The following is a 22,323-nucleotide window of genomic DNA, read 5'->3' on the forward strand; positions in this document are numbered from 1 at the left end:
ATGTTCCTCCTAGAGTAGCTATTAAGACAAATAAACGAATAAAAGTAGCTTTGTGCAATTGAATTTCTATTTGTATTTAAGGGTTATGCTATATAGACTATTAATCAAAATCATATTTTGTAAACTATATAATGTAATTATTGACGATTGAATTATTACTTATGTATTGATCAACGTGTTTATTTACTATTGATAACAAATTACATAGTTTACAAATATAGTATAAAAAATTGGTTTACCAAACAATGCTCTTTTGTTAAATTCTTAAAGCATCTCCAACAGGAGATGTAAATTATCTTGAATACTCACGGTACAACACAAAAGCCATTTTTGGGGTTCAGTGGGCCAGAAATTTGGAAAGCAATTTATCTATCCCACCGAAAAATGTTAAAAAAAAAAAAAAAAAAATTATATTTTGTCTCCTCAAGTTTTTGTTTTATTTCAAATTCGTACGTATTTCAATTTCATACAACAATTCACGATTTTATACCAATATCATACATTTGTATCAATTTATGTTAGTTTCTCCTTGAAGAAAACTCTTCTGTCTTGACAACAAATCAATATGAAGAAAGAAAAAAAAAAAAAAAAAAACCCTCCATCTTCGCCATCAGAAAGTTAAAATAACCAAGGGACAACTTAATGTATAAACATTCGCCATCAGAAAGTTAAAATAACCAAAAGACAACTTAATGTATAAACATTTGAATTTTTAACGTGTGATGTAAAGTGTTGTCCGTCGTTATCTTCGTTGAAGTTATCTTAGAACCTCAAGACTTTATACACATACACACACACACACATACACTCCACATATTATCAATTGTACTTTAGGGTAGAACCTCCTAAAATGAAACATACTCAAGCAAAAGTTATCCTCATACCACAAACACCTAATTAAGCAAAGCAAATCAGTCTCCCAATAAGCACTTAACTACGACTACAAAAGTTTTAACATCCTGATATCACAAACACCTAATAAATCAAAGCAAATCACTGATTTACAACATGCAGTTTCACGTCAGGAATCCTTCACAGCTCAAGAAGTTGTCCCATATCAGCTGCATGTCTTCCTTCAGTATCTCAGAAACCGAGCTGGCTTCGGCATTCTCTTCCTGAAAATTGGAAGAAAAGGAGATATCAGCACACGATAAACCTTCTCAAATAAATCTTTTATTTCAGAAAATGAACTAAAAGAAATTGTCCCAGAGAAAAGGCAGCGTTTACCTGTAACTTTGACAGGACCCCTTTCAACATCAGAATTGTCTCCCAAGTAACGGTCCCAGTTAGGTTTCTATAATCAAATCGATCCGCACGTCTGACTTTCAGTCTGAACGATGAATTTTTGTACGTATTAGCTATTAAGTGCCAAACCCCATCAACTTTGTATTTATCTCCGGAAGAATCCTTTCCCGAAGGCCATCTCAACCCGCCCTTCACATCTGGATCTATAATCGCGGAATTAATCAGATCCCGAATGCTTTGCATCTCATCGTCCTGTAATAGCAACGATTCATATGAACAAAAAACCTTATTTCAAGCTGCATAAGTTTAGGAATGCATCCAATATGGTTAAACCTCATCGTCCAGTTACATTTACATAAAATGTTCTACTGGTTGTTTTGGTTGTGGCTCCATGATAAATAGGATATAAATAATTGCTTTGCTGAAACAAGGAATAGAGATGTAAATTTCTAAAAGGTACTGGGTGAAGCAGCTTACAGTCATATCTGTGACGAGTCTCTTTGTGTTTAGCATCAGTCTCAGGTCCAGATTTTTGGTCGTGCATGAAATGTCCACGACCATGTTACGCAGTTGATTCAGTTCAATCTAAAAGGAAAGTTGGCATTGCAATGTAAGTCTTAGTAAATAAACTCTACTTCCAGCAACAGGGAAACTTAAGAGGGGGAAGAGTCAAGAAAATATCTTCATCCAGTTTAGTTGGCAGGAATTAGAAAACTTGCCTTGTAGAGTTGTAGCTTTCCATGTTCTTTCAGTACACGGCATTTGCAGGAGAGAGTTGCATCTGGTCTGGTCGAATCAGACAACTAAACAAGAAGGATATAGATGAGTGATTCAATAGCAAAAGTTAAAATTGTGGAAAGCATGAACTCAGAACTCTGTAAGTTGATGTGTCTAAAAGAAATACCTTTACTTGGTACGTATCTTTCTCCCCTTCAAAATCAACTCCAATTTTTGGGACAACTTCGTTCTCAATCCTTTCCTTATATGAAACAGGAATGTTTGTGTACAATAATCGTCTCCATTGTTTCAAGATTTCAGTAGACAAACTTGTTCTGATGGCTTCCATGTTAAATGAAGGCCTCCTGATTCAGGGATTTTAACAAAAATTGGTATACCACTGTCCTTGTACAAAACTGATATGAAGTATGAGATGATTAACAGTAATTAAGCATTGATAACAAAATAATATTGTGTCAAGTATCGAAAAACAAGGGCAGAGTTTTAGAATCCTGCTTCACTGTCCAACTTGGCATCATACCTTCTAATCTAAAAATGCCAAATGTAACTTTATATCATAGTATCGACTATTATTATATTGTTCTACTTAAACCAGTATTCTGAGGTGGATAAACGAACAACATAAGGGTAAAAAGGATAATAACATGAAACAATCAACTAAATGAATCAGATAAGGAAGAAATCTAACCTAAGAAAAAGTACTTTCCCCACTCTAGCAAGCAAAGTAGGCTTTCCTTCTTTGAGCTGTGCGCACTTCATTTCATTCCTCATGTGTTTAATAGAAGAAACCAAGTCTGCCAGCACATTTTCTGCTATAGATACTCCAGGGCTCCTTGGCGAATTCCATTTCAACTCACCGCCTTCTGTCACGTATCAACCATGAACAACAAAACCAAACATATCCACACAACCCAAGTAACAACATACAAAGATAAACACATTAAAAGAAATGTTAGAGTACTAACCATCATCTAGACTAGTGTTGAATAAAGCCAGACGATTTTCTTCAACTTTCGGCTCAGTGGAGTACAAGCAAATGGGCTTAAGATTAACAGAAGGCGGAAATTGGTTCTCCTCACCCAAAGCAACGGCGCACCATCTATATGTAGAATGGTCTGCATGAGCTATTCTTCCAGTCCAATCCACGTTAGACTTGTTATATGGCTTGACATGTAAGTTTTTCTTGAATCGTTGAGCATGCAGCTCTGAAGTCAGCAATGGCCTCTCATATTCCTTCGAGTGCTGCTTGTGTGGTGGAATGTGAGCCATTCCAGAACGAGCACTTATGCCTACAACAAATATGAAAATGAGGTTGACTGAAAAGAAAAAGAAAAATAAAAAAAAGAGAGGATTAAAAACAGAGTACTCATACCACCACGAAAACCTCTATAGCCTTTGCCACGACCATGCAAGGTACCAGGACGACCCCCACGAGCAGCAGCGGCGCACCATCGATATGTAGAATGGTCTGCAAAAGCTATTCTTCCAGTCCAATCCACATTAGACTTGTTATATGGCTTGGCATATAAGTTTTTCTTGAATCGTTGAGCACGCAGCTCTGAAGTCAGCAATGGCCTCTCCGATTCCTTCGAGTGCCACTTGTGTGGTGGAACGTAACCCATTCCAAAAGTAGCACTTATGCCTACAACAAAGATGAAAATGAGGCCAACCGAAAAAAAAAAGAAAAAAAAGAGGATTAAAAACAGAGTACTGATACCTCTATAGCCTTTGCCACGACCACGGAAGGTACCAGGACGACCGCCACGGGCAGCAGCGGGAGCAGTGGGTCTAGTATCAGCAGAGAAGACAGTATGCATCCCTTGTTTCCAGAACTGAGGAGCAAGCAGCTCAGGAGTTGGCAGTGGCCGCTTGTGCGCAGGAATGTAAGCCATTGTAAAACTACAACTTAAGCTTAAAAAAAAAAAGAAAAAAAAAAAAAAAACAAAGATCAAAGTGAGGGCAACCGAAAAACGACATGAAAAAAGTATTAAAAACAGACTTTATGCAGCAAGAAGTGTTCCTTCTCATGCTTATTTAAGAATATCAAACTTATGTCTAAGCTTCTTAGTTAATTTAACTCCATTTACTTCAATTGGTTTCTGAGAAAATTAAAACCTTTCATTTGCATTCGGAACAATTACAAAAATTAAAACAAGGGTTTAGCTAATACAGTGAGAATCTGATTATGGTAGGGTTCTTTCCTAAGAAGTTGATCAACTGGGTAATCATTATTTATCACTTTCTTGAAGCAAAACATATCTTGGAATTCATATCAACACAGAACAGAGAGCAGATATGATTCAAACCATTTATAATTAGAGAGACAGAGAGAGAGAAGATGAAGGAGCTAAGCTTACCCAGTAATCACTACAAACTGGCAGATTGAAAGTTGAAATCTTGATAGAAGAGAAACTGTGATGAAGATAAAGAAATTGGGGTGATCAACCTCCACTTCATTCACTATTTATATATTCTCACTGTCTGCATTGCCTTGTGAGGTTTTAACGAAGGGATGCTATCCACACATTATTTTTTATTTTTGAAATATCCTTTATTAATTTTTGTTTGTTAATATTTTTCAATTCATTCGATTCGACAGTCAAAAATAAAAAAAATGTGAGAAAAGTAAAAAAATAATGTGTAGATATCACACTCCTTGAAAATAGAAATGGAAGGGAATTCGAAAGATCGCACCTTTACTCTTTATACTTAACCCCTAGGAATAGATAATTTCCAACTTGCTAGAGGGTTTTTCTTCTTTTGCTTTTGTCTCTTTAGAGACAACTTGTTGAAGGGGTTAAGTTTTTGGGCGGTGGTATCTACATTCGTCATTTTATTTTTGACACTTTTTTGGTTAATTGTTGTCTTTTAAGAATCTTCAGTTCATTTGATTCTTGGTCAAAAATTAAAATTGAAGTGTAAAAAATAAAAAGAGATGCATAAATAACACCATTCATGTTTATGACAAACCTTGTTAAAGGGTATTTTCTTTATCTTTTTGCTAATTAACCTCGCTGGAGGATTTTAAACTTTTACACCGCATAAAAATATTCCTCCTAGAGTAGTTGTTAAGATGAATAAACCAATAAAATTAGCTTTGTGCAATTGAATTTCTATTTGTATTTAAGGGTAATGCTATGGAGATTATTAATTTAAATCATATTTTGTAAACTATATGACGTAATTGTTGACGATTGTATTACTATTTATGTATTGATTAACGTGCTTATTTGCTATTGGTAACAAATCACATAATGTGCAAATATAGTCTAAAAAACTGGTCCACCAAACATTTCTCTTTTGATACATTTTTAGAGCATCTCCAATAGGGGATGTAAATTATCTCAAAATACTCATGTTACAACACAAAAGGCATATTTGGGGTTCAGTGGGCCAGAAATTTGGGAAGCGAATTATCAATCCCACCGAAAAATGTGAAAAAAAAAAAGAAAAGATAAAGGGTAAATTATACTGTATCCTCTCAGGTTTGGGATCTATTACAATCGCATACAATAGCTTCAAAACATTTCGTTTTCATACCTCACCTACTATTTTATTTCAATATAATACCTCCATTACATTTTTTATCCATTGATCCGTTAAAAGCTGACGTGGCTGCCACAGTTGTGCCACGTGGTAAATTTTTTTTTTTATTCATTTAAAATATTATAATAATTTACCCTTAAAAAATAAAAAAAAATACAACCAAATTGTAACTCACCAGTCACCTCCGCGCAACCCCCCACCCCTGCAAACAAACCTATAAACTTCCCCCCTCGACACACCTCCCTCTCCTCCCATCACCATTGCAGCCCTTCCCCATCACCATCGCAGCCCCCAGACCACTCCTCCCTCTTCATCTTCCCGACCCACCTTCTCCCTTCTCCATTATCTTCATCTCCCCTTCCCTGGTCGAGACCCACCGCAGAAGACTACGTTGAACCGGAACCCAAATCCTTTTGTCTGAACCACTTATAGAGCCTCGCTTCCAACTCATTCCCTTCCCTCAACCCCCTCCCCCCACCGCCACTCAACCCCTCGCCTCCATCTCCTTCGCTATCTCCGACATCTCTCTCTCTCTCTCTCTCTCGTTATTTTGCATTTACTTGCAGATTTTTTTATTTTTTTTATGTGATTCTTTCTGATTTGGTTTATGGGTTGGTGGGTTTGTTTCATATTTGATGTGAAGGGTTATGTGACGGGGTTTGGGAGTCCCGATGGGCCCGAACAAGCGGTTAAGAGAGTAGGTCTCTGGGGAGAGAGAATGGAGGGTGGTCGGAGTGGGCCCCATAGTGGTAAGTAGGTGGAGGAGATGGTTGGACATGGTGGCGGTGAAGAGCATCAGAGGTGGAGGTGTTTGGGCTTGATGAAGGTGATGGAGGTCGAAAGGGGAGGGAGAAGATGGGTTTATGGGTTTGTTTGGTTTTTTTCTTTTTTTCTTTTTTTTTTTTTTTAAATAGTGGAGGAGAGAGTGGAGGAGGGAGAAGGTGGGTAGGGAAGGTGATGAGGGAGGAGTGGTCTGGGGGCTGCGATGGTGATGGGAAGGGCTGCGGTGGTGATGGGAGGAGAGGGAGGTGGGTTGGGGGGGGGAGGGGGGGGGGGGGGGGGAAGGTTTCTGGGTTTGTTTACAGGGTTGGGGGGTTGCGCGGAGGTGGGTTTCAATTTGGGCTTTTTTTATAAGGGTAAATTATTACAATATTTTAAATCAATTAAAAATTATTTTTTTGCCATGTGGCACAACTGTGGAAGCCACATCAACTTTTACGGATCAATGAATCGAAAATGTAACGGAGGTACTATATTGAAATAAAATAGTAGGTGAGGTATAAAAATGAAATGTTTTGAAGATGTTGTATGTGACTGTAATAGACCCCAAACCTAAGGGGGTACAATGTAATTTGCCCAAAGATAAATTACATTTTGTCTCTTTAAATTTGTTTTACACCAATATCATACATGTGTATCATTTTATATTAGTTTCTCCGTTATCTACTTATGTGGACATTGTAGCCCCACAAAATTTGTGCCACGTGAATAAAAAACCAATTGAAAAATGGTTATTCCTTATTAAAAAAATCAATTTGAAGAAAACTCTTCTGCTCCGACAACAAATCAATATGAAGAAAAAAAACCCTTCATCTTCGCCATCAAAAAGTTAAAAAAAAATAAAACCAAAGACAACTTAATGTATGAATAGTTGGATCTTTAACATGTGATGTTGAGTGTTGTTTGTCGTTAGAAGGTTAAAAGACCTTGCAATAGCTTCATCGAAGTTATCATAGAACCTCAAGAGTATAAATACTCCACCTATTATCAATTGTACTTTAGGGTAGAACCTCCTAAAATGATACGTACTAAAGCAAAAGTCAACAAACTTAACATCCTTATTATACAAACACCCAATTAAGCAATGCAAATAGTTCTCCCAATAAACACTCAACTACGACTACAAAGATTTAACATCCTGATATCACAAACACCTAATAAAGCAAAACAAATCACTGATTTACAACATGCCGTTTCACGTCAGGAATCCTTCACAGCTCAAGAAGTTGTCCCATATCAGCCGCATGTCTTCCTTCAGTATCTCAGAAACCGAGCTGGCTTCGGCATTCTCTTCCTGAAAATTGGAAGAAAAGGAGATTTCAGCACACGATAAACCTTCTCAAATAAATCTTTTATTTCAGCAAATGAACTAAAAGAAATTGTCCCAGAGAAAAGGCAGCGTTTACCTCTAACTTTGACAGGACCTTTTTCAACATCAGAATTGTCTCCCAAGCAGCTTCCCCAGTTAGGGTTCTAAAATCAAATCGATCCGCATGTCTGACTTTCAGTCTGAACGATGAATTTTTATACGTATTAGCTATTACGTGCCAAAACCCATCAACTTTGTATTTTCCGGAAGAATCCTTTCCCGAATTCCATCTCAACCCGCCCTTCACATCTGGATCTAGAATCGCCGAATTAATCAGATTCCGAATGCTTTGCATCTCATCGTCCTGAAATAGCAACGATTCATATGAACACAAAACCTCATTTCAAGCTGCATAAGTTCAGGAATGCATCCAATATGTTTAAACCTCATTGTCCAGTTACATTTAACAGAAAATGTTCTATTGGTTGTTTTGGTTGTGGCTTCATGATAAATAGGATATAAATAATTGTTTTGCTGAAACAAGGAACAGAGATGTAAATTTCTAAAAGGTACTGGGTGAAGCAGCTTACAGTCAGATCTGTGACGAGTCTCTTCGTGCATAGCATCAGTCTCAGGTCCAGATTTTTGGTAGTGCATGAAATGTCCACGACCATGTTACGCAGTTGATTCAGTTCAATCTAAAAAGAAAGTTGGCATTGCAATGTAAGTCCTAGTAAATAAACTCTCCTCCCAGCAACAGGGAAACTTAAGAGGGGGAACAGTCGAGGAAATATCTTCATCCAGTTTAGTTGGCAGGAATTAGAAAACTTGCCTTGTAGAGTTGTAGCTTTCCATGTTCTTTCATTACACGGCATTTGCAGGAGAGAGTTGCATCTGGTCTGGTGGAATCAGACAACTAAACAAGAAGGACATAGATGAGTGATTCAATAGCAAAAGTTAAAATTGTAGAAAGCATGAACTCAGAACTCAGTAAGTTGATGTGTCTAAAAGAAATACCTTTACTTGGTATGTATCTTTCTCCCCTTCGAAATCAACTCCAATTTTCGGGACAACTTCGTTCACAATCCTTTCCTTATATGAAACAGGAATGTTTGTGTACAATGATCGTCTCCATTGTTTCAAGATTTCAGTACACAAATTTGTTCTGATGTCTTCCATGTTAACTAAAGGGCTCCTGATTCAAAGATTTTTACAAAAATTGGTATACCACTGTCCTTGTACAAAACTGATATGAAGTATGAGATGATTGACAGTAATTAAGCACCGATAACAAAATAATATTGTATCAAGTATTGAAAAACAAGGGCAGAGTTTTAGAATCCTGCTTCACTGTCCAACTTGGCATCCTACCTTCTAAACTAAAATGTCAAACGTAACATTCTATCATAGTATCGACTATTATTTTGTTCTACTTCAACCAGTATTCTGAGGCGGATAAAAGAACAACATAAAGGTAAAAAGGATAATTGCATGAAAAAATCAACTAAATGACTCAGATAAGGAAGAAATCTAACCTACGAAAAAGTACTTTTCCCACTCTAGCAATCAAAGTAGGCTTTCCTTCTTTGAGCTGTGCGCAATTCATTTCATTCCTCAGGTGTTTAAAAGAAGAAACCAAGTCTTCCAGCATATTTTCTGCTATAGATACCCCAGGGCTCCTTGGCGAATTCCATTTCAACTCACCGCCTTCTGTCACGTATCAACCATGAACAACAAAACCAAACATATCCACACAACCCAAGTAACAACATACAAAGATAAACGCATTAAAAGAAATGTTAGAGTACTAACCATCATCTAGACTAGTGTTGATTAAAGCTAGACGATTTTCTTCAACTTTCGGCTCAGTGGAATCCAAGCAAATGGGCTGAAGATTAACAGAAGGTGGAAATTGGTTCTCCTCACCCAAAGCAACGGCGCACCATCTATATGTAGAATGGTCTGCATGAGCTATTCTTCCAGTCCAATCCACATTAGACTTGTTATATGTCTTGACATATAAGTTTTTCTTGAATCGTTGAGGAAGCAGCTCTGAAGTCAGCAATGGCCTCTCATATTCCTTCGAGTGCCACTTGTTTGGTGGAAAGTGAGCCATTCCTGAACTAGCACTTATGCCTATAACAAAGATGAAAATGAGGCCAAACCAAAACAAAAAAGAAGAAAAAAAGAGGATTAAAAACAGAGTACTCATACCACCACGAATACCTCTATAGCCTTTGCCACGACCACGTAAGGTACCAGGACGACCGCCACGAGCAGCAGCGGGAGCAGTGGGTCTAGTATCAGCAGTGAAGACAGTATGCTTCCTTTGTTTCCGCTCAGCAGTGAGCAGAAGGGCCTCTGAAGCAGTGTGAGATATGGCCCCATCACGATCCTGAGCAGAAGCCATGGTGGTTTCACATGCAGGGCCAACATTGTTGAGAACAATGGCAGCAATGTCTGAGTCAGAAACAGGAGCACCAGATAAGGAGAGGGCGTCAGCAAGGCAACTGACACGACCGAGAAACTCAGAAATGGAGGAGTCGCCGCGGTGGGTGTTCATCAGCTCACTGCGAAGTTGAAGAAGACGGCCAGTGGGCTGCAAATCATAGGTTTCTCGCAGACAGGTCCATGCAGAATGAGAACTGGTTTTCCCGATTAGGGAAGCCAACACAGTGGGATGAACAGAGCTCTTGATCCAGGACAAAACCATATTATCTTGTTGAATCCATGCTTCAAACTCCGGATTCACAGTATCAGTAAGTTTGCCCTCATCATCTTTGAGAAAGGCTGGAGGACATTTGCTAGTGCCATCAGCAAAGGAGACGAGATTCCTGCTACGAAGCAAGGTAAGCATCTGGGCTTGCCAGAGAGGGTAATTGGTAGGGTCAAGTTTAATCGTAAGAAAGTTGGAAGCGTTGGAAGAGCTGGAAGAGTTGGACGCCATTTGAAAGAAAAAGGAAATGGTTAGGATGAAAATGCTTTGAATAAACTCAGCTCAATGAATTACGAGTAAGGCTTCCCGTCGTTTATATAGGATTACAACTTGCCAGAGGGGTTTTTATTTTTCTTTTTCTCATACAACTTGCAGGAGGGTTTTTTTTTAATTTTTTAATTTTTTTAATTTTTTTTTTTTTTTTTTAAGAGACAACTTGGTGGAGGGTTATATGTTTTTTTTTTTGTGACAAACCTTGCCGGAGGTTTTTTTTTTAATTTGTGCTTATTAACCTCGCTGGAAGGTTTTTTATTTTTATTTTTTATTTTAGCTTTATGAAAATGAAATTCTATTTTAATTTAATTTTTAGAGCATCTTCAATAAGATATGTAATTTCTGTCCGTTGATATTCTTCAATTCATCTAATCCGACGGTTGAAAATTAAAAAGATGTGTGAGAAATAAAATGAGATATGTGGATATCACACCCCTCTGTAAATTATCTTGAAATGCTCATTTTACAACTCATAAGCCATTTTTGGAGTTCAATGGGCCAGAAATTTGCGATGCATATTGTCTAAACCACCAAAAAATGTCAAAAAAAAAAAAGGGTAGATTTCATTTTTTTCTACTCAAGTTTTCATACAATTTAAAATTCGTACGTATTTCAATTTTTTCAATTTCATACGACTCATGACTTCGTACAAATATCATACATCTTGACAAAAAAAAAGGGGGGAGTTTTAACGAAACACTCCTGATACTGTTCACTTTTAACGAAAATAACATTTTTACTCTAAAAAATCACTCCTGATACTATTCACTTGCAATACATTTTTGTCATTTTGATTAAAACTCAAAGTTTTCATACTCTTTTCATTAGTTTTCCTAAATGAAAAATGACATACATCTATATCAATTTAGAAAAATGCTAAGGGCAATCTCTCAAAAGTAGAACTCTTCATAAACTTTATGCCACGTTATATTTTTGATATAATATTTTATAACGTTGACATGAAAATTAACGTTAAAATGTGAGGTGGCAGAGAGTCCCACTTTTGAGAGAGTCTCCTCAACATTCTCATAATTTTATGACAGTTTCTCCGTTATCTGCTCATGGGGACATCGCGGCACCACAAAATTTATGCCAGGTGAATAAAAAACCAATTAAAAAATGGGTATATTCATTATTAAATAAAATTTCTAACGAATTATATTATAATATTTGGTATAACGAATCATAAAAAAGAAAAAAAAATCCAACTAATCATATTATGACCTTTGGTATACGGGACCGTATTCTCGGAATACTGAAAATTTTCTTGGACTTTAGGTGTACAACCTCCTAAAATGATACATACTCAAGCAAAAGTTAACATCTTGATATCACTAACACCTAATTAAGCAAATCATTCTCCCAATAAGCACTTAACTACGACTACAATGGTTTATAACGAATCAGGAAACGATTATTTCAATAGTGATCGAGGTTTGCAGCGTGCACGTAGTTTTATTTTGTGTTAGAAAATATCAACTCCACATTTTCCTGCAGCATATCAGAAATCAAGCCGATTTCAACATTCTCTTCCTGAAAAATCGAAAGAATTACGATGAACACATGCTAGATCTTTTTTTGGTACAGAGATATTGGATTTTCAGAGAAAAATACAAGACTTACCTGTAGCTTTGAAACGAGCATTTTCAAGAACAGCCTCCCAACCAGTTTCAGTACCATGTGTTAAACTAGGTCCTCAAGCACAACCTCTGCTATATTAACCCTATGTTAAACTACTGCTTACCATTATCTAGACAAAAGTTTATCAAAGCTAGAGGCTTTCTTTCATTATTCGACTCGGTAGATCCAAGGAAATCGGCACAAGTTTAACGGTAGACGGAAACTAGTTCTGATCATCCAAACCAATGGTGCAAAATCTCGATATAGCACCTAAAATAATACGGACTCAAGCAAAAGTTAACATCCTTATATCACAAACACCAAAATTAAGCAAGCAAATCACTCTCCCAATAAGCACTTAACTACGACAACAAAGGTTTAACATCGTGAAATCACAAACACCTAATTAAACAAAGCAAATCCCTGATTTACAACATGCATTTTCATGTAAGGAAACGTTCACAGCTCAAGAAGTTGTCCCATATCAGCTGCATGTCTTCCTTCAGTATCTCAGAAACCGAGCTGGCTTCGGCATTCTCTTCCTGAAAATTGGAAGAAAAGGATATTTCAGCACACGATAAACCTTCTCAAATAAATCTTTTATTTCAGCAAATGAACTAAAAGAAGTTGTCCCAGAGAACAGGCGGCGTTTACCTCTAACTTTGACAGGACCTTTTTCAACATCAGACTTGTCTCCCAAGTAGCTTCCCCAGATAGGGTTCTAAAATCAAATCGATCCGCATGTCTGACTTTCAGTCTGAACGATGAATTTTTATACGTATTAGCAATTACGTGCCAAACCCCATCAACTTTGTATTTATCTCCGGAAGAATCCTTTCCCGAAGGCCATCTCAACCCGCCCTTCACATCTGGATCTAGAATCGCCGAATTAATCAGATCCCGAATGCTTTGCATCTCATCGTCCTGAAATAGCAATGATTCATATGATCACAAAATCTCATTTCAAGCTGCATAAGTTCAGGAATGCATCCAATATGGTTAAACCTCATCGTCCAGTTACATTTACCGAAAATATTCTATTGTTTGTTTTGATTGTGGCTCCATGATAAATAGGCTATAACTAATTGCTTTGCTGAAACAAGGAGTAGAGATGTAAATTTCTAAAAGGTACTGGGTGAAGCAGCTTACAGTCAGATCTGTGACGAGTCTCTTCGTGCATAGCATCAGTCTCAGGTCCAGATTTTTGGTAGCACATGAAATGTCCACGACCATGTTACGCAGTTGATTCAGTTCAATCTAAAAGGAAAGTTGGCATTGCAATGTAAGTCTTAGTAAATAAACTCTATTTCCAGCAACAGGGAGACTTAAGAGGGGGAAGAGTCGAGGAAATATCTTCATCCAGTTTAGTTGGCAGGAATTAGATAACTTGCCTTGTAGAGTTGTAGTTTTCCATGTTCTTTCTTTACACGGCATTTGCAGGAGAGAGTTGCATCTGGTCTGGTGGAATCAGACAACTAAACAAGAAGGACATAGATGAGTGATTCAATAGCAAAAGTTAGAATTGTAGAAAGCATGAACTCATAACTCAGTAAGTTGATGTGTCTAAAAGAAATACCTTGACTTGGTATGTATTTTTCTCCCCTTCGAAATCAACTCCAATTTTCGGGACAACTTCGTTCACAATCCTTTCCTTATATGAAACAGGAATGTTTGTGTACAATGATCGTCTCCATTGTTTCAAGATTTCAGTACACAAATTTGTTCTCATGGATTCCATGTTAACTAAAGCGCTCCTGATTCAAAGATTTTAACAAAAATTGTTATACCACTGTCCATGTACAAAATTAATATGAAGTATGAGATGATTGACAGTAATTAAGCATTGATAACAAAATAATACTGTATCAAGTGTCGAAAAACAAGGGCAGAGTTTTAGAATCCTGCTCCACTGTCCAACTTGGCATCCTACCTTCTACACTAAAATGCCAAATGCAGCATTCTATCATAGTATCGACGATTATTTTGTTCTACTTCAACCAGTATTCTGAGGCGGATACAAGAACAACATAAGGTCAAAAGGATAATCGCATGAAACAATCAACTAAATGAAACAGATAAGGAAGAAATCTAACCTACGAAAAAGTACTTTCCCCACTCTAGCAATCAAAGTAGGCTTTCCTTCTTTGAGCTGTGCGCACTTCATTTCATTCCTTACATGTTTAAAAGAAGATACCAAGTCTTCCAGCACATTTTCTGCTATAGATACTGCAGGGCTCCTTAGCGAAGTCCTTTCCAGCTCACCGCATTCTGTCACGTATCAACCATGAACAACAAAGCCAAACATACCCACACAACCCAAGTAACAACATACAAAGATAAACGCATTAAAAGAAATGTTAGAGTACTAACCATCACCTAGACTAGTGTTGATTAAAGCTAGACGATTTTCTTCAACTTTCGGCTCAGAGGACTCCAAGCAAATGGGCTTAAGATTAACAGAAGGCGGAAATTGGTTCTCCTCACCCAAAGCAACGGCGCACCATCTATATGTAGAATGGTCTGCATAAGCTATTCTTCCAGTCCAATCCACATTAGACTTGTTATATGGCTTGACATATAAGTTTTTTGCGAACCGTTGAGCAAGCAGCTCTGAAGTCGGCAATGGCCTCTCATATTCCTTCGAGTGCCGCTTGTGTGGTGGAATGTGAGCCATTCCAGACCTAGCACTTATGCCTATAAAAACAAAGATGAAAATGAGGCCAGCCGAAAATAAAAAAGAAAAGAGGATTTAAAACAGAGTACTCATACCACCACGAATACCTCTATAGCCTTTGCCACGACCACGTAAGGTACCAGGACGACCGCCACGAGCAGCAGCGGGAGCAGTGGGTCTAGCATCAACAGAGAAGACAGTATGCATCCTTTGTTTCCGCTCAGCAGTGAGCAGAAGGGCCTCTGAATCACTGTGAGATATGGCTCCATCATGATCCTGAGCAGAAGCCACGGTGCTTTCACATGCAGGGCCAACATTGTTGAGAACAATGGCAGCATTGTCTGAGTCAGAAACAGGAGCACCGGATAAGGAGAGGGCGTCAGCAAGGCAACTGACACGACTGAGAAACTCAGAAATGGAGGAGTCGCCACGGTGGGTGTTCATCAGCTCACTGCGAAGTTGAAGAAGACGGCCAGTGGGCTGCAGATGATAGCGTTCGCGCAGACAGTTCCATGCAGAATGAGAACTGGTTTTCCGGATTACGGCACCCAACACAGTGGGATGAACAGAGCTCTTGATCCAGGACAAAACCATATTATCTTGTTGAATCCATGCTTCAAACTCCGGATTCACAGTATCAGTAAGTTTGCCCTCATCATCTTTGAGAAAGGCTGGAGAACATTTGCTAGTGCCATCAACAAAGCAGACGAGATTCCTGCTACGAAGCAAGGTAAGCATCTGGGCTTGCCAGAGTGGGTAATTGGTAGGGTCAAGTTTAATCGGAAGAAAGTTGGAAACGTTGGAAGAGCTGGAAGAGTTGGACGCCATTTGAAAGAAAAAGGAAATGCTTAGGATGAATGCTTTGAATAAACTCAGCTCAATGAATTATGAGTGAGACTTCCCGTCGATTATATAGGATTACAACTTGCTAGAGGGGTTTTTCTTTTTCTTATATATATATATATTTTTTTTTTTTTTCTTATATAACTTGCTGGAGGGTTTCTTTTTGGTAGTTTTAACGAAAAATCTCCACGGTATTGTTCATTTTAACGAAAAATCATATTTTTATATTAAAAAGTCAATCATGTACTGTTCACTTTATCATTTATTTTGTCCTTATCATTAAAACTCAAAATTTTCATATCATTTTTATTAGTTTTCCCTTTTTTTTTTTTTTTTTTTTTTTTTTTTCATTTTAGAGACAACTTGGCGGAGGGGTTGTACGCTTTTTTTGTGACAAACCTTGCCGGAGGGTTTTTCTTTAATTTTTGCTAATTAACCTCGCTGGAGGGTGTTTTTTTTATTTTTTATTTTTCATTTTAGAGACAACTTGGTGGAGGGTTATCTGCGTTTTTTGTGACAAACCTTGCCGGAGGGTTTTTTCTTTAATTTTTGCTAATTAACCTTGCTGGAGGGTTTTTTTTTGGTATCAAATTTGTCATCTACGAGATTTGAACCTAAGACCTCTCATTTCAAAATGAAGAGGTATACCACCAGACCGTAATACTGAATCGCCGCTAAAGGGTTTTAATGAAGAATAAAATTAGCTTTGTGAAATTGAAATTCTATTTTAGTTTAATAGAGAATAAATTATCTTGGAATGCTCATTTTACAACTCAAAAGCCATTTTTGGAGGGATCAGGATCCTTTTCTGAGCTAAGGGTGAGGATCCTCCTGAGCAAGCTCATCGGACCGTTCAAATTTTATCCAACGGATACAAACAGGGGGCCCCTCTGAAAGATATAATAATTGTAACCGTTGGATAAATTTTGAATGGCCCGATGGATTTGCTCAGAAGGATCCTCACCCTTAGCTCAGGAGAGGATCCTGATCCTTTTTGGAGTTCAGTGGGTTAGAAATTTGTGATGCAAATCATCTAACCCACCAAAAAATGTAAAAAAAGGTAGATTACAGTATTTTCTCCTCAAATTTTCATCCAATTTCAAATTTGTATGTTTTTCAATTTTTTCAATTTCATACGACGACTCACAATTTTGTATAAATGTCTTAGATCTGTATCAATTTATGTTAGTTTCTTTTTTGTGCCACGTGAATAAAAAACCAATTAAAAGATGGATATTCATTATTAAAGAAAATCAATTTAAAGAAAACCTTCTTCTCTGACAACAAATCAATATGAAGAAGAAACCCTTCATCTTCTTCATCACAAAAGTTAAAAAAACAAAGTACAAATTAATGTATAAACATTATTTGAATCTTTAACGTGTGATGTTGAGTATTGTTTGTCACCAAAAAGTTAAAAGAATTTGCATTAGCTTATTAGAAGTTATTGTAGAACCTCAAGAGTATATATAGTCCACCTATTTATCAATTAGACTTTAGGAGAAATTTTTGTGTGCCTTGAACATGGCCTGGTACACCATGTAATAACATAATTGGCTGGACACTTAAATTTTTTTTTTTAATTAATTGTATTATGACACTTGGGAATACTAGGTAGTGTTCTCAGAACACTGAAAAATTTCTCGGACTATAGGTAGAATCATCTAAAATGATACGTACTCCAGCAAAAGTTAACATCCTGATATCACGAACACCTAATTAAGCAAAGCAAATCACTCTCCCAATAAGCACTTAATTGCGACTACATAGGTTTACAACGAAGCAGCACACGATTACTTCATTAGTGAGAGGTTGCAGCATGCACGTAGTTTCATTGCATGTTAGAAAAGGTTCATAGCATATCAAATTCACATCGTCCTGCAGCATATCAGAAATCAAGCGGATTTCAACATTTTCTTCCTGAAAAATCGAAAGAATAAGATCGATGTCATGTTACTATGAACACATGATAGATCTTTTCTTGGTACAGAGATATCTGATTTTCAGAGAAAAATACAAGAATTACCTGTAACTTTGAAACGAGCTTTTTCAAAAACAGCCTCCCAACCAGTTTCTGTACCATATTTTAAACTAGGTCCTCAAGCACAACTTCAGATATATTAACCATATGTTAAACTACTGCTTTCCATTATCTAGACAGGAGTCTATCAAAGCTAGAGGTTTTTCTTCACTATTCGACTCGGTAGATTCCAAGGAAATGGGCACAAGTATAACGGTAGACGGAAACTGGTTCTGATCATCCATACCAATCGTGCAAAATCTCGATATAGCATGGTTTACATAAAGAAATCTTGTATCAAAACACTTAAATTTTTCTTGAACTGGGGAGCAAGCAGCTCCAGTGTTGGTAACGGGTCTCCCCTTTTCCGTTAACTGCCGCTTGTGGGGTGGGACGTAAGCCATTTTAAAACCAGAACTTGTGCTTAAAATTCCTAGCAAGGCAAAAAGAAACCGCAAAAATTTCATTAACCATCTTGGTTGTAAGGAAGTACCTGAGCCGAAGCAGTTACTGGCAATGAAGTCATCGACATGAAATCGCCAAAAGTGCATTAACCATCAACTATGCCAGATACAAATAGATAGCAGAATTGCAAGAAATCATTAAAACAGTTACTAATTATCCATCAAACGATGCCAAAAGTTGAACATAAAACTAAGGAAGTAAACAGATATATACACGTCGAATAGACAGTGATCGCTGATTTACAACAAGAAGCAATTTCATGTTAAAAAACTATCACAGCTCAAGAAGTTATCCCATATAAACTGCATATTTTCCTTAAGCATCTCATAAATCGAGCTGACTTCGACATTTTCTTCCTGAAAATGGAAAGAAAATGAGATTTCAGCACAGGATAAACCTTCTCAAAAATATCTTTTATTTCAGCACATGAACTAAAAAAAATGGTCCAAGAGAGAAGGCAGCGCTTACCTGTAACTTTGACACTACGTTTTCCAGCACCAGACTTGTCACCCAAGAAGCTTCCCCGGTTAAGGTTCTAAAATCAAATCGGTCATAGTGTTTTACTTTCAATCTCAGCGATGAATTTCTATACGTATTAGCTCTTACGTGCCAAACCCTAAGAACTTTGTATTTATCTCCAGAAGACTCCTTCCCCAGGGGCCATCTCAATCCACCCTTCACATCTGGATCTAGAATCGCAGAATTAACGAGATCCATAATGCTTTGCATCTCATCATCCTGAAATAGCAACAATTAATATGATCGCGAAACTTCATTCCAAGAAGCATAATTTCAGCTAGGGGTCCAGTATAGTTAACCCACATGGTCCCATTACATTTCTAGAAAAAGTTCTATTCTTTGTTTTGATTGTGGCATGAAGATAGATATAGGAATCTTTGCTGAAACAAGGAATAGAAATGTAAATTTCTGAAGGACGGGGTGAAGCAGCTTACAGCCAGATCAGTTACGAGTTTCTTCGTGCACAGCATTAGTCTCAGGTCCAGATTCTTAGTAGTGCATGAAATGTCCATTACCATGTTACGCACTGGTTTCAATTTGATCTGAAAGAAAGTTGACATTTCAATGTAAGTCTCAGGATATAAACCCTAAGCCAAGCAACAGGGCAAATTAAGAGAGGGAAGAGTCCTGAAAATATTAATGATCTGGAAAGGCTCCTCTCAAATTATTCAACAATTGGAGAGCTTAATCACATTCAGTGGTTGAACATTTAGTTTTGTTATACAACACTCATATTTTGCAGCATAAATATTATATCTAAACTATCGAATCATTATTGTCGCAACTCAACCGTGAGATTGCTGCAGCATATATAGTTCCATCACATTTAGTTGGCATGAATTAGAAAACTTGCCTCGTAGAGTTGTAGCGTTCCATGTTCTTTCATTACCCGACATTTGCAGGAGAGAGTTGGATCTGGACTCGTAGAATCAGACAACTGCACAAGAAGAAAATAAATGAGCAATTCAATAGCTACAGTCAGAATTGTGGAAAACATGAACTCAGAACTCAGTAAGTTGTCATGTCTAACAGAAATACCTGTAATTCGTATATATCTTCCTCCTCTTCAAAATCAACTCCAATTTGTGGGACAACTTCATTCACAATCCTTTCCTTATATGAAACAGGAACATATGGGTAAAACAATCGCCTCCATCGTTTCAAGATTTCAGGACACAATTTTTTTCTGATGGATTCGATGTTAACTGAAGGGACCCTGATTCAAAGATTTGAACAAAGATCGTTATACATATGTTCGTGTACAAAATTAATATGAAATCTGAGATGATTGACAATACTTAAGCAGCGATACCAAAGATAATATTGCATCAAGTAATCCTGCTTCACTGTCAAACTTGGCATCCTACCATTTAAACTAAAATGCCAAATGTAACCTTTTATCATAGTATAGACCATTATATTGTTCTGCTTCAACCAGTATTATTAGGCGGATGAAAGAACAACATAAAGGTAAAAAGGATAATCGCATGAACCAATCAACTAAATGACTGGCACAATAGGCTCAATAGCTAACCAATGAATCAGTGAAGGAAGAAATCTGACCTATGAAAAAGTACTTTGCCCACTCTAGCAACCAAAGTAGGATTTACGTCTGTCAGCTTTGCACACTTCATTTCATTCCTCACGCGTTCGAAAGAAGAAACTAAGTCTTCCAGCACATTTTCTGCTATAGATGCCCCAGGGCTCCTTGGCAAATTCGATTTCTCTTCACCGCCTTCTGTCACGTATCAACCATGAAAAACAAAACCAAACATATCCACAACCCAAGTAACAACATACAACATAAACGCACTAAAAGAAATGTTAGAGTACTAACCGTTATCTATACTAGTATTGGTCAAAGCTAGAAATTTATTTCCAATTTTCGGCTCAGCAGACTCCGAGGTAACAGGTTCAAGATTAACAGAAGATGGAAATTGGTTCTCGTCATCCAAAGCAACGGCACACCATCTATGTGTAGGATGGTCTGCATAAACTATTCTTCCAGTCCCATCCACACTAGACATGTTACATGGATTGACATTTAAGTTTTTCTTCAATTGTGAAGCAAGCAGCTCTGGTGTCAGCAATGTCCTCTCCGATTCCTTCGAGTGCTGCTTGTGTGGTGGAATGTAAGCCATTCTAGAACTAGCACTTGTGCCTATAAAAACAAAGATCAAAATGATGCCAACCGAAAATAAAAAAGAAAAGAGGATTAAAAACAGAGTACTCTTGCCACTACCACGAAAGGTACCAGGACAACCGCCACGAGCAGCAGCAAGAGCAGTAGGTCCAGTATCATCAGAGAAGACAGCATCCATCGTTTGACTGCGCTCAGCGCTGCTCAGAAGGGCCTCCAAAGCACTGTAAGATATGGCTTCATCACGAGCCTGTGCAGAAGCCACGGTGCTTTCATATGCAGGACCAACATTGTTGAGAACAATGGCAACAATATCTGACTCAGAAACAGGAGCACCGGATAAGGAGAGAGTCTCAGCAAGGCAATTGACACGACCGTGAAACTCAGCAATGGAGAAATCGCCACGGTGGGTGTTCCTCAGCTCACTGCGAAGTTGAAGAAGACGGCCAGTGGACTGCAAATCATAGCGGTCGCGCAGACAGGTCCATGCAGAATGAGAACTGGTTTTCCCGAATAGGGCACCCAACACAGTGGGATGAACAGAGCTCTTGATCCAGGACATAACCATAGCATCTTGTTGAATCCAAGCGTCAAACTCCGGATTCACAGTATCAGTAAAATTGCCCTCATCATCTTTGAGAAAGGCAGGAGGACATTTGCTAGTGCCATCAACACAGGAGGTGAGATTCCTGCTACGAAGCAAGGTAAGCATCTGGGCTTGCCAGAGTGGGTAATTGGTAGGGTCAAGTTTAATCGTAAGGTAGGTGGAAACATCAGGTAGGGTAGGGAGAGGAATGGAGGAGGAGGAGCTGGAAGAATTACACGCCATTTGAAAAAAAAAAATACAAAACAAAACGGAAATGCAAATGATGTGGTAAGACTTTAGCTCGTGAATACCATAAAAGAATATTAACGCTCAGTAGAGTTCAGGATGAATGCTCAATGAATCATGAGCGAGGCTTCACATTGATTATATAGGTTTACAAGTGATGACGTTGTTACCAAATCGAGTTATCTCTAATTAAAAAGTAATTCAGAATGTACACAAAAAATAGATAAAATAACTTGCTAGAGGGGTTTTTCTTTTACTTTTTAGAGACAACTTGCTGGAGGGTTTTTTTATCTTTTTCTTTTTCCGCATAGAGACAGCTTGATGGAGGGTTATATCAATTTTCTTTTGTGACAAACCTTGCCGGAGGGCTTTTTCTTTATCTTTTTGCTAATTAACCTCGCTGGAGGATTTTAATAAAAAATAAAAGTACATATTACGGGGAGGGGAGTTCGGTTAAACCATTTAATGGGCAACTAAATTTGGTATTGAATTCACCATCGACAAGATTTGAATCTAAGACCTCTCACTTACAAGTAAAGAATAAAATTACATTTTTCAATTTCATACAACGGCTCATGATTTCATACAAATATTATACATATG

The 22,323-nt window shown here is 37.6% G+C and overlaps 4 protein-coding genes across 5 annotated transcripts; all 4 read right to left on the reverse strand.

The window, feature by feature from the left end:
• Positions 1-861: 861 nt before the first annotated feature.
• Positions 862-4,468, reverse strand: LOC137745424 (uncharacterized). 2 transcript variants are annotated; one of them, XM_068485387.1, is made up of 10 exons: positions 4,341-4,468; positions 3,701-3,894; positions 3,356-3,625; positions 2,949-3,272; positions 2,672-2,843; positions 2,150-2,327; positions 1,965-2,048; positions 1,723-1,830; positions 1,228-1,497; positions 862-1,115 (listed from the first exon to the last, which is right to left on the reverse strand). In XM_068485387.1, the coding sequence occupies exons 2-10, from the start codon at positions 3,873-3,875 to the stop codon at positions 1,017-1,019; spliced, it is 1,680 nt and encodes a 559-aa protein (XP_068341488.1). In that variant the 5' UTR covers positions 3,876-3,894; positions 4,341-4,468; the 3' UTR covers positions 862-1,016. The 2 variants fall into 2 exon arrangements, with proteins under 2 accessions (XP_068341488.1, XP_068341487.1); XM_068485386.1 differs by having other exon boundaries at positions 2,672-2,846.
• Positions 4,469-7,371: 2,903 nt separating this feature from the next.
• Positions 7,372-8,312, reverse strand: LOC137744727 (uncharacterized). Its single transcript, XM_068484517.1, has 3 exons — positions 8,209-8,312; positions 7,716-7,982; positions 7,372-7,603 (listed from the first exon to the last, which is right to left on the reverse strand). Exons 1-3 carry the CDS (start codon positions 8,290-8,292, stop codon positions 7,505-7,507), a joined length of 450 nt encoding a protein of 149 aa, XP_068340618.1. The 5' UTR covers positions 8,293-8,312; the 3' UTR covers positions 7,372-7,504.
• Positions 8,313-12,270: 3,958 nt separating this feature from the next.
• Positions 12,271-15,745, reverse strand: LOC137745425 (uncharacterized). The gene is made up of 8 exons (XM_068485388.1): positions 15,009-15,745; positions 14,598-14,921; positions 14,321-14,495; positions 13,804-13,981; positions 13,619-13,702; positions 13,377-13,484; positions 12,882-13,151; positions 12,271-12,769 (listed from the first exon to the last, which is right to left on the reverse strand). The coding sequence occupies exons 1-8, from the start codon at positions 15,727-15,729 to the stop codon at positions 12,671-12,673; spliced, it is 1,959 nt and encodes a 652-aa protein (XP_068341489.1). The 5' UTR covers positions 15,730-15,745; the 3' UTR covers positions 12,271-12,670.
• Positions 15,746-18,248: 2,503 nt separating this feature from the next.
• LOC137746199 (uncharacterized) lies at positions 18,249-21,805 on the reverse strand. Its single transcript, XM_068486274.1, has 8 exons — positions 21,003-21,805; positions 20,586-20,909; positions 20,312-20,486; positions 19,787-19,964; positions 19,602-19,685; positions 19,183-19,290; positions 18,698-18,967; positions 18,249-18,585 (listed from the first exon to the last, which is right to left on the reverse strand). Exons 1-8 carry the CDS (start codon positions 21,715-21,717, stop codon positions 18,487-18,489), a joined length of 1,953 nt encoding a protein of 650 aa, XP_068342375.1. The 5' UTR covers positions 21,718-21,805; the 3' UTR covers positions 18,249-18,486.
• Between the last annotated feature and the right edge of the window lie 518 nt (positions 21,806-22,323).

This window comes from Pyrus communis, chromosome 9, assembly GCF_963583255.1.
Source record: "Pyrus communis chromosome 9, drPyrComm1.1, whole genome shotgun sequence".
In the NCBI taxonomy this organism is placed as follows: Eukaryota; Viridiplantae; Streptophyta; class Magnoliopsida; order Rosales; family Rosaceae; genus Pyrus; species Pyrus communis.

What these genes read in the sequence shown, in the direction of transcription:
- LOC137745424 (XM_068485386.1), bottom strand. Translation starts at nt 3,875, where the DNA reads ATGGCTTACATTCCTGCGCACAAGCGGCCACTGCCAACTCCTGAGCTG. An exon ending in TCGTGGCAAAGGCTATAGAG is followed by an intron (nt 3,626 to 3,700) that starts GTATCAGTACTC and finishes TCTTTGTTGTAG; the next exon opens with GCATAAGTGCTACTTTTGGA. An exon ending in CTATAGAGGTTTTCGTGGTG is followed by an intron (nt 3,273 to 3,355) that starts GTATGAGTACTC and finishes TATTTGTTGTAG; the next exon opens with GCATAAGTGCTCGTTCTGGA.
- LOC137744727 (XM_068484517.1), bottom strand. Translation starts at nt 8,292, where the DNA reads ATGGTCGTGGACATTTCATGCACTACCAAAAATCTGGACCTGAGACTG. An exon ending in GACTCGTCACAGATCTGACT is followed by an intron (nt 7,983 to 8,208) that starts GTAAGCTGCTTC and finishes TTGCTATTTCAG; the next exon opens with GACGATGAGATGCAAAGCAT. An exon ending in AGGTCCTGTCAAAGTTAGAG is followed by an intron (nt 7,604 to 7,715) that starts GTAAACGCTGCC and finishes TCCAATTTTCAG; the next exon opens with GAAGAGAATGCCGAAGCCAG.
- LOC137745425 (XM_068485388.1), bottom strand. Translation starts at nt 15,729, where the DNA reads ATGGCGTCCAACTCTTCCAGCTCTTCCAACGTTTCCAACTTTCTTCCG. An exon ending in TCGTGGCAAAGGCTATAGAG is followed by an intron (nt 14,922 to 15,008) that starts GTATTCGTGGTG and finishes TTGTTTTTATAG; the next exon opens with GCATAAGTGCTAGGTCTGGA. An exon ending in AGGTCCTGTCAAAGTTAGAG is followed by an intron (nt 12,770 to 12,881) that starts GTAAACGCCGCC and finishes TCCAATTTTCAG; the next exon opens with GAAGAGAATGCCGAAGCCAG.
- LOC137746199 (XM_068486274.1), bottom strand. Translation starts at nt 21,717, where the DNA reads ATGGCGTGTAATTCTTCCAGCTCCTCCTCCTCCATTCCTCTCCCTACC. An exon ending in GGCAAAGTACTTTTTCATAG is followed by an intron (nt 19,965 to 20,311) that starts GTCAGATTTCTT and finishes TCTTTGAATCAG; the next exon opens with GGTCCCTTCAGTTAACATCG. An exon ending in AACTCGTAACTGATCTGGCT is followed by an intron (nt 18,968 to 19,182) that starts GTAAGCTGCTTC and finishes TTGCTATTTCAG; the next exon opens with GATGATGAGATGCAAAGCAT.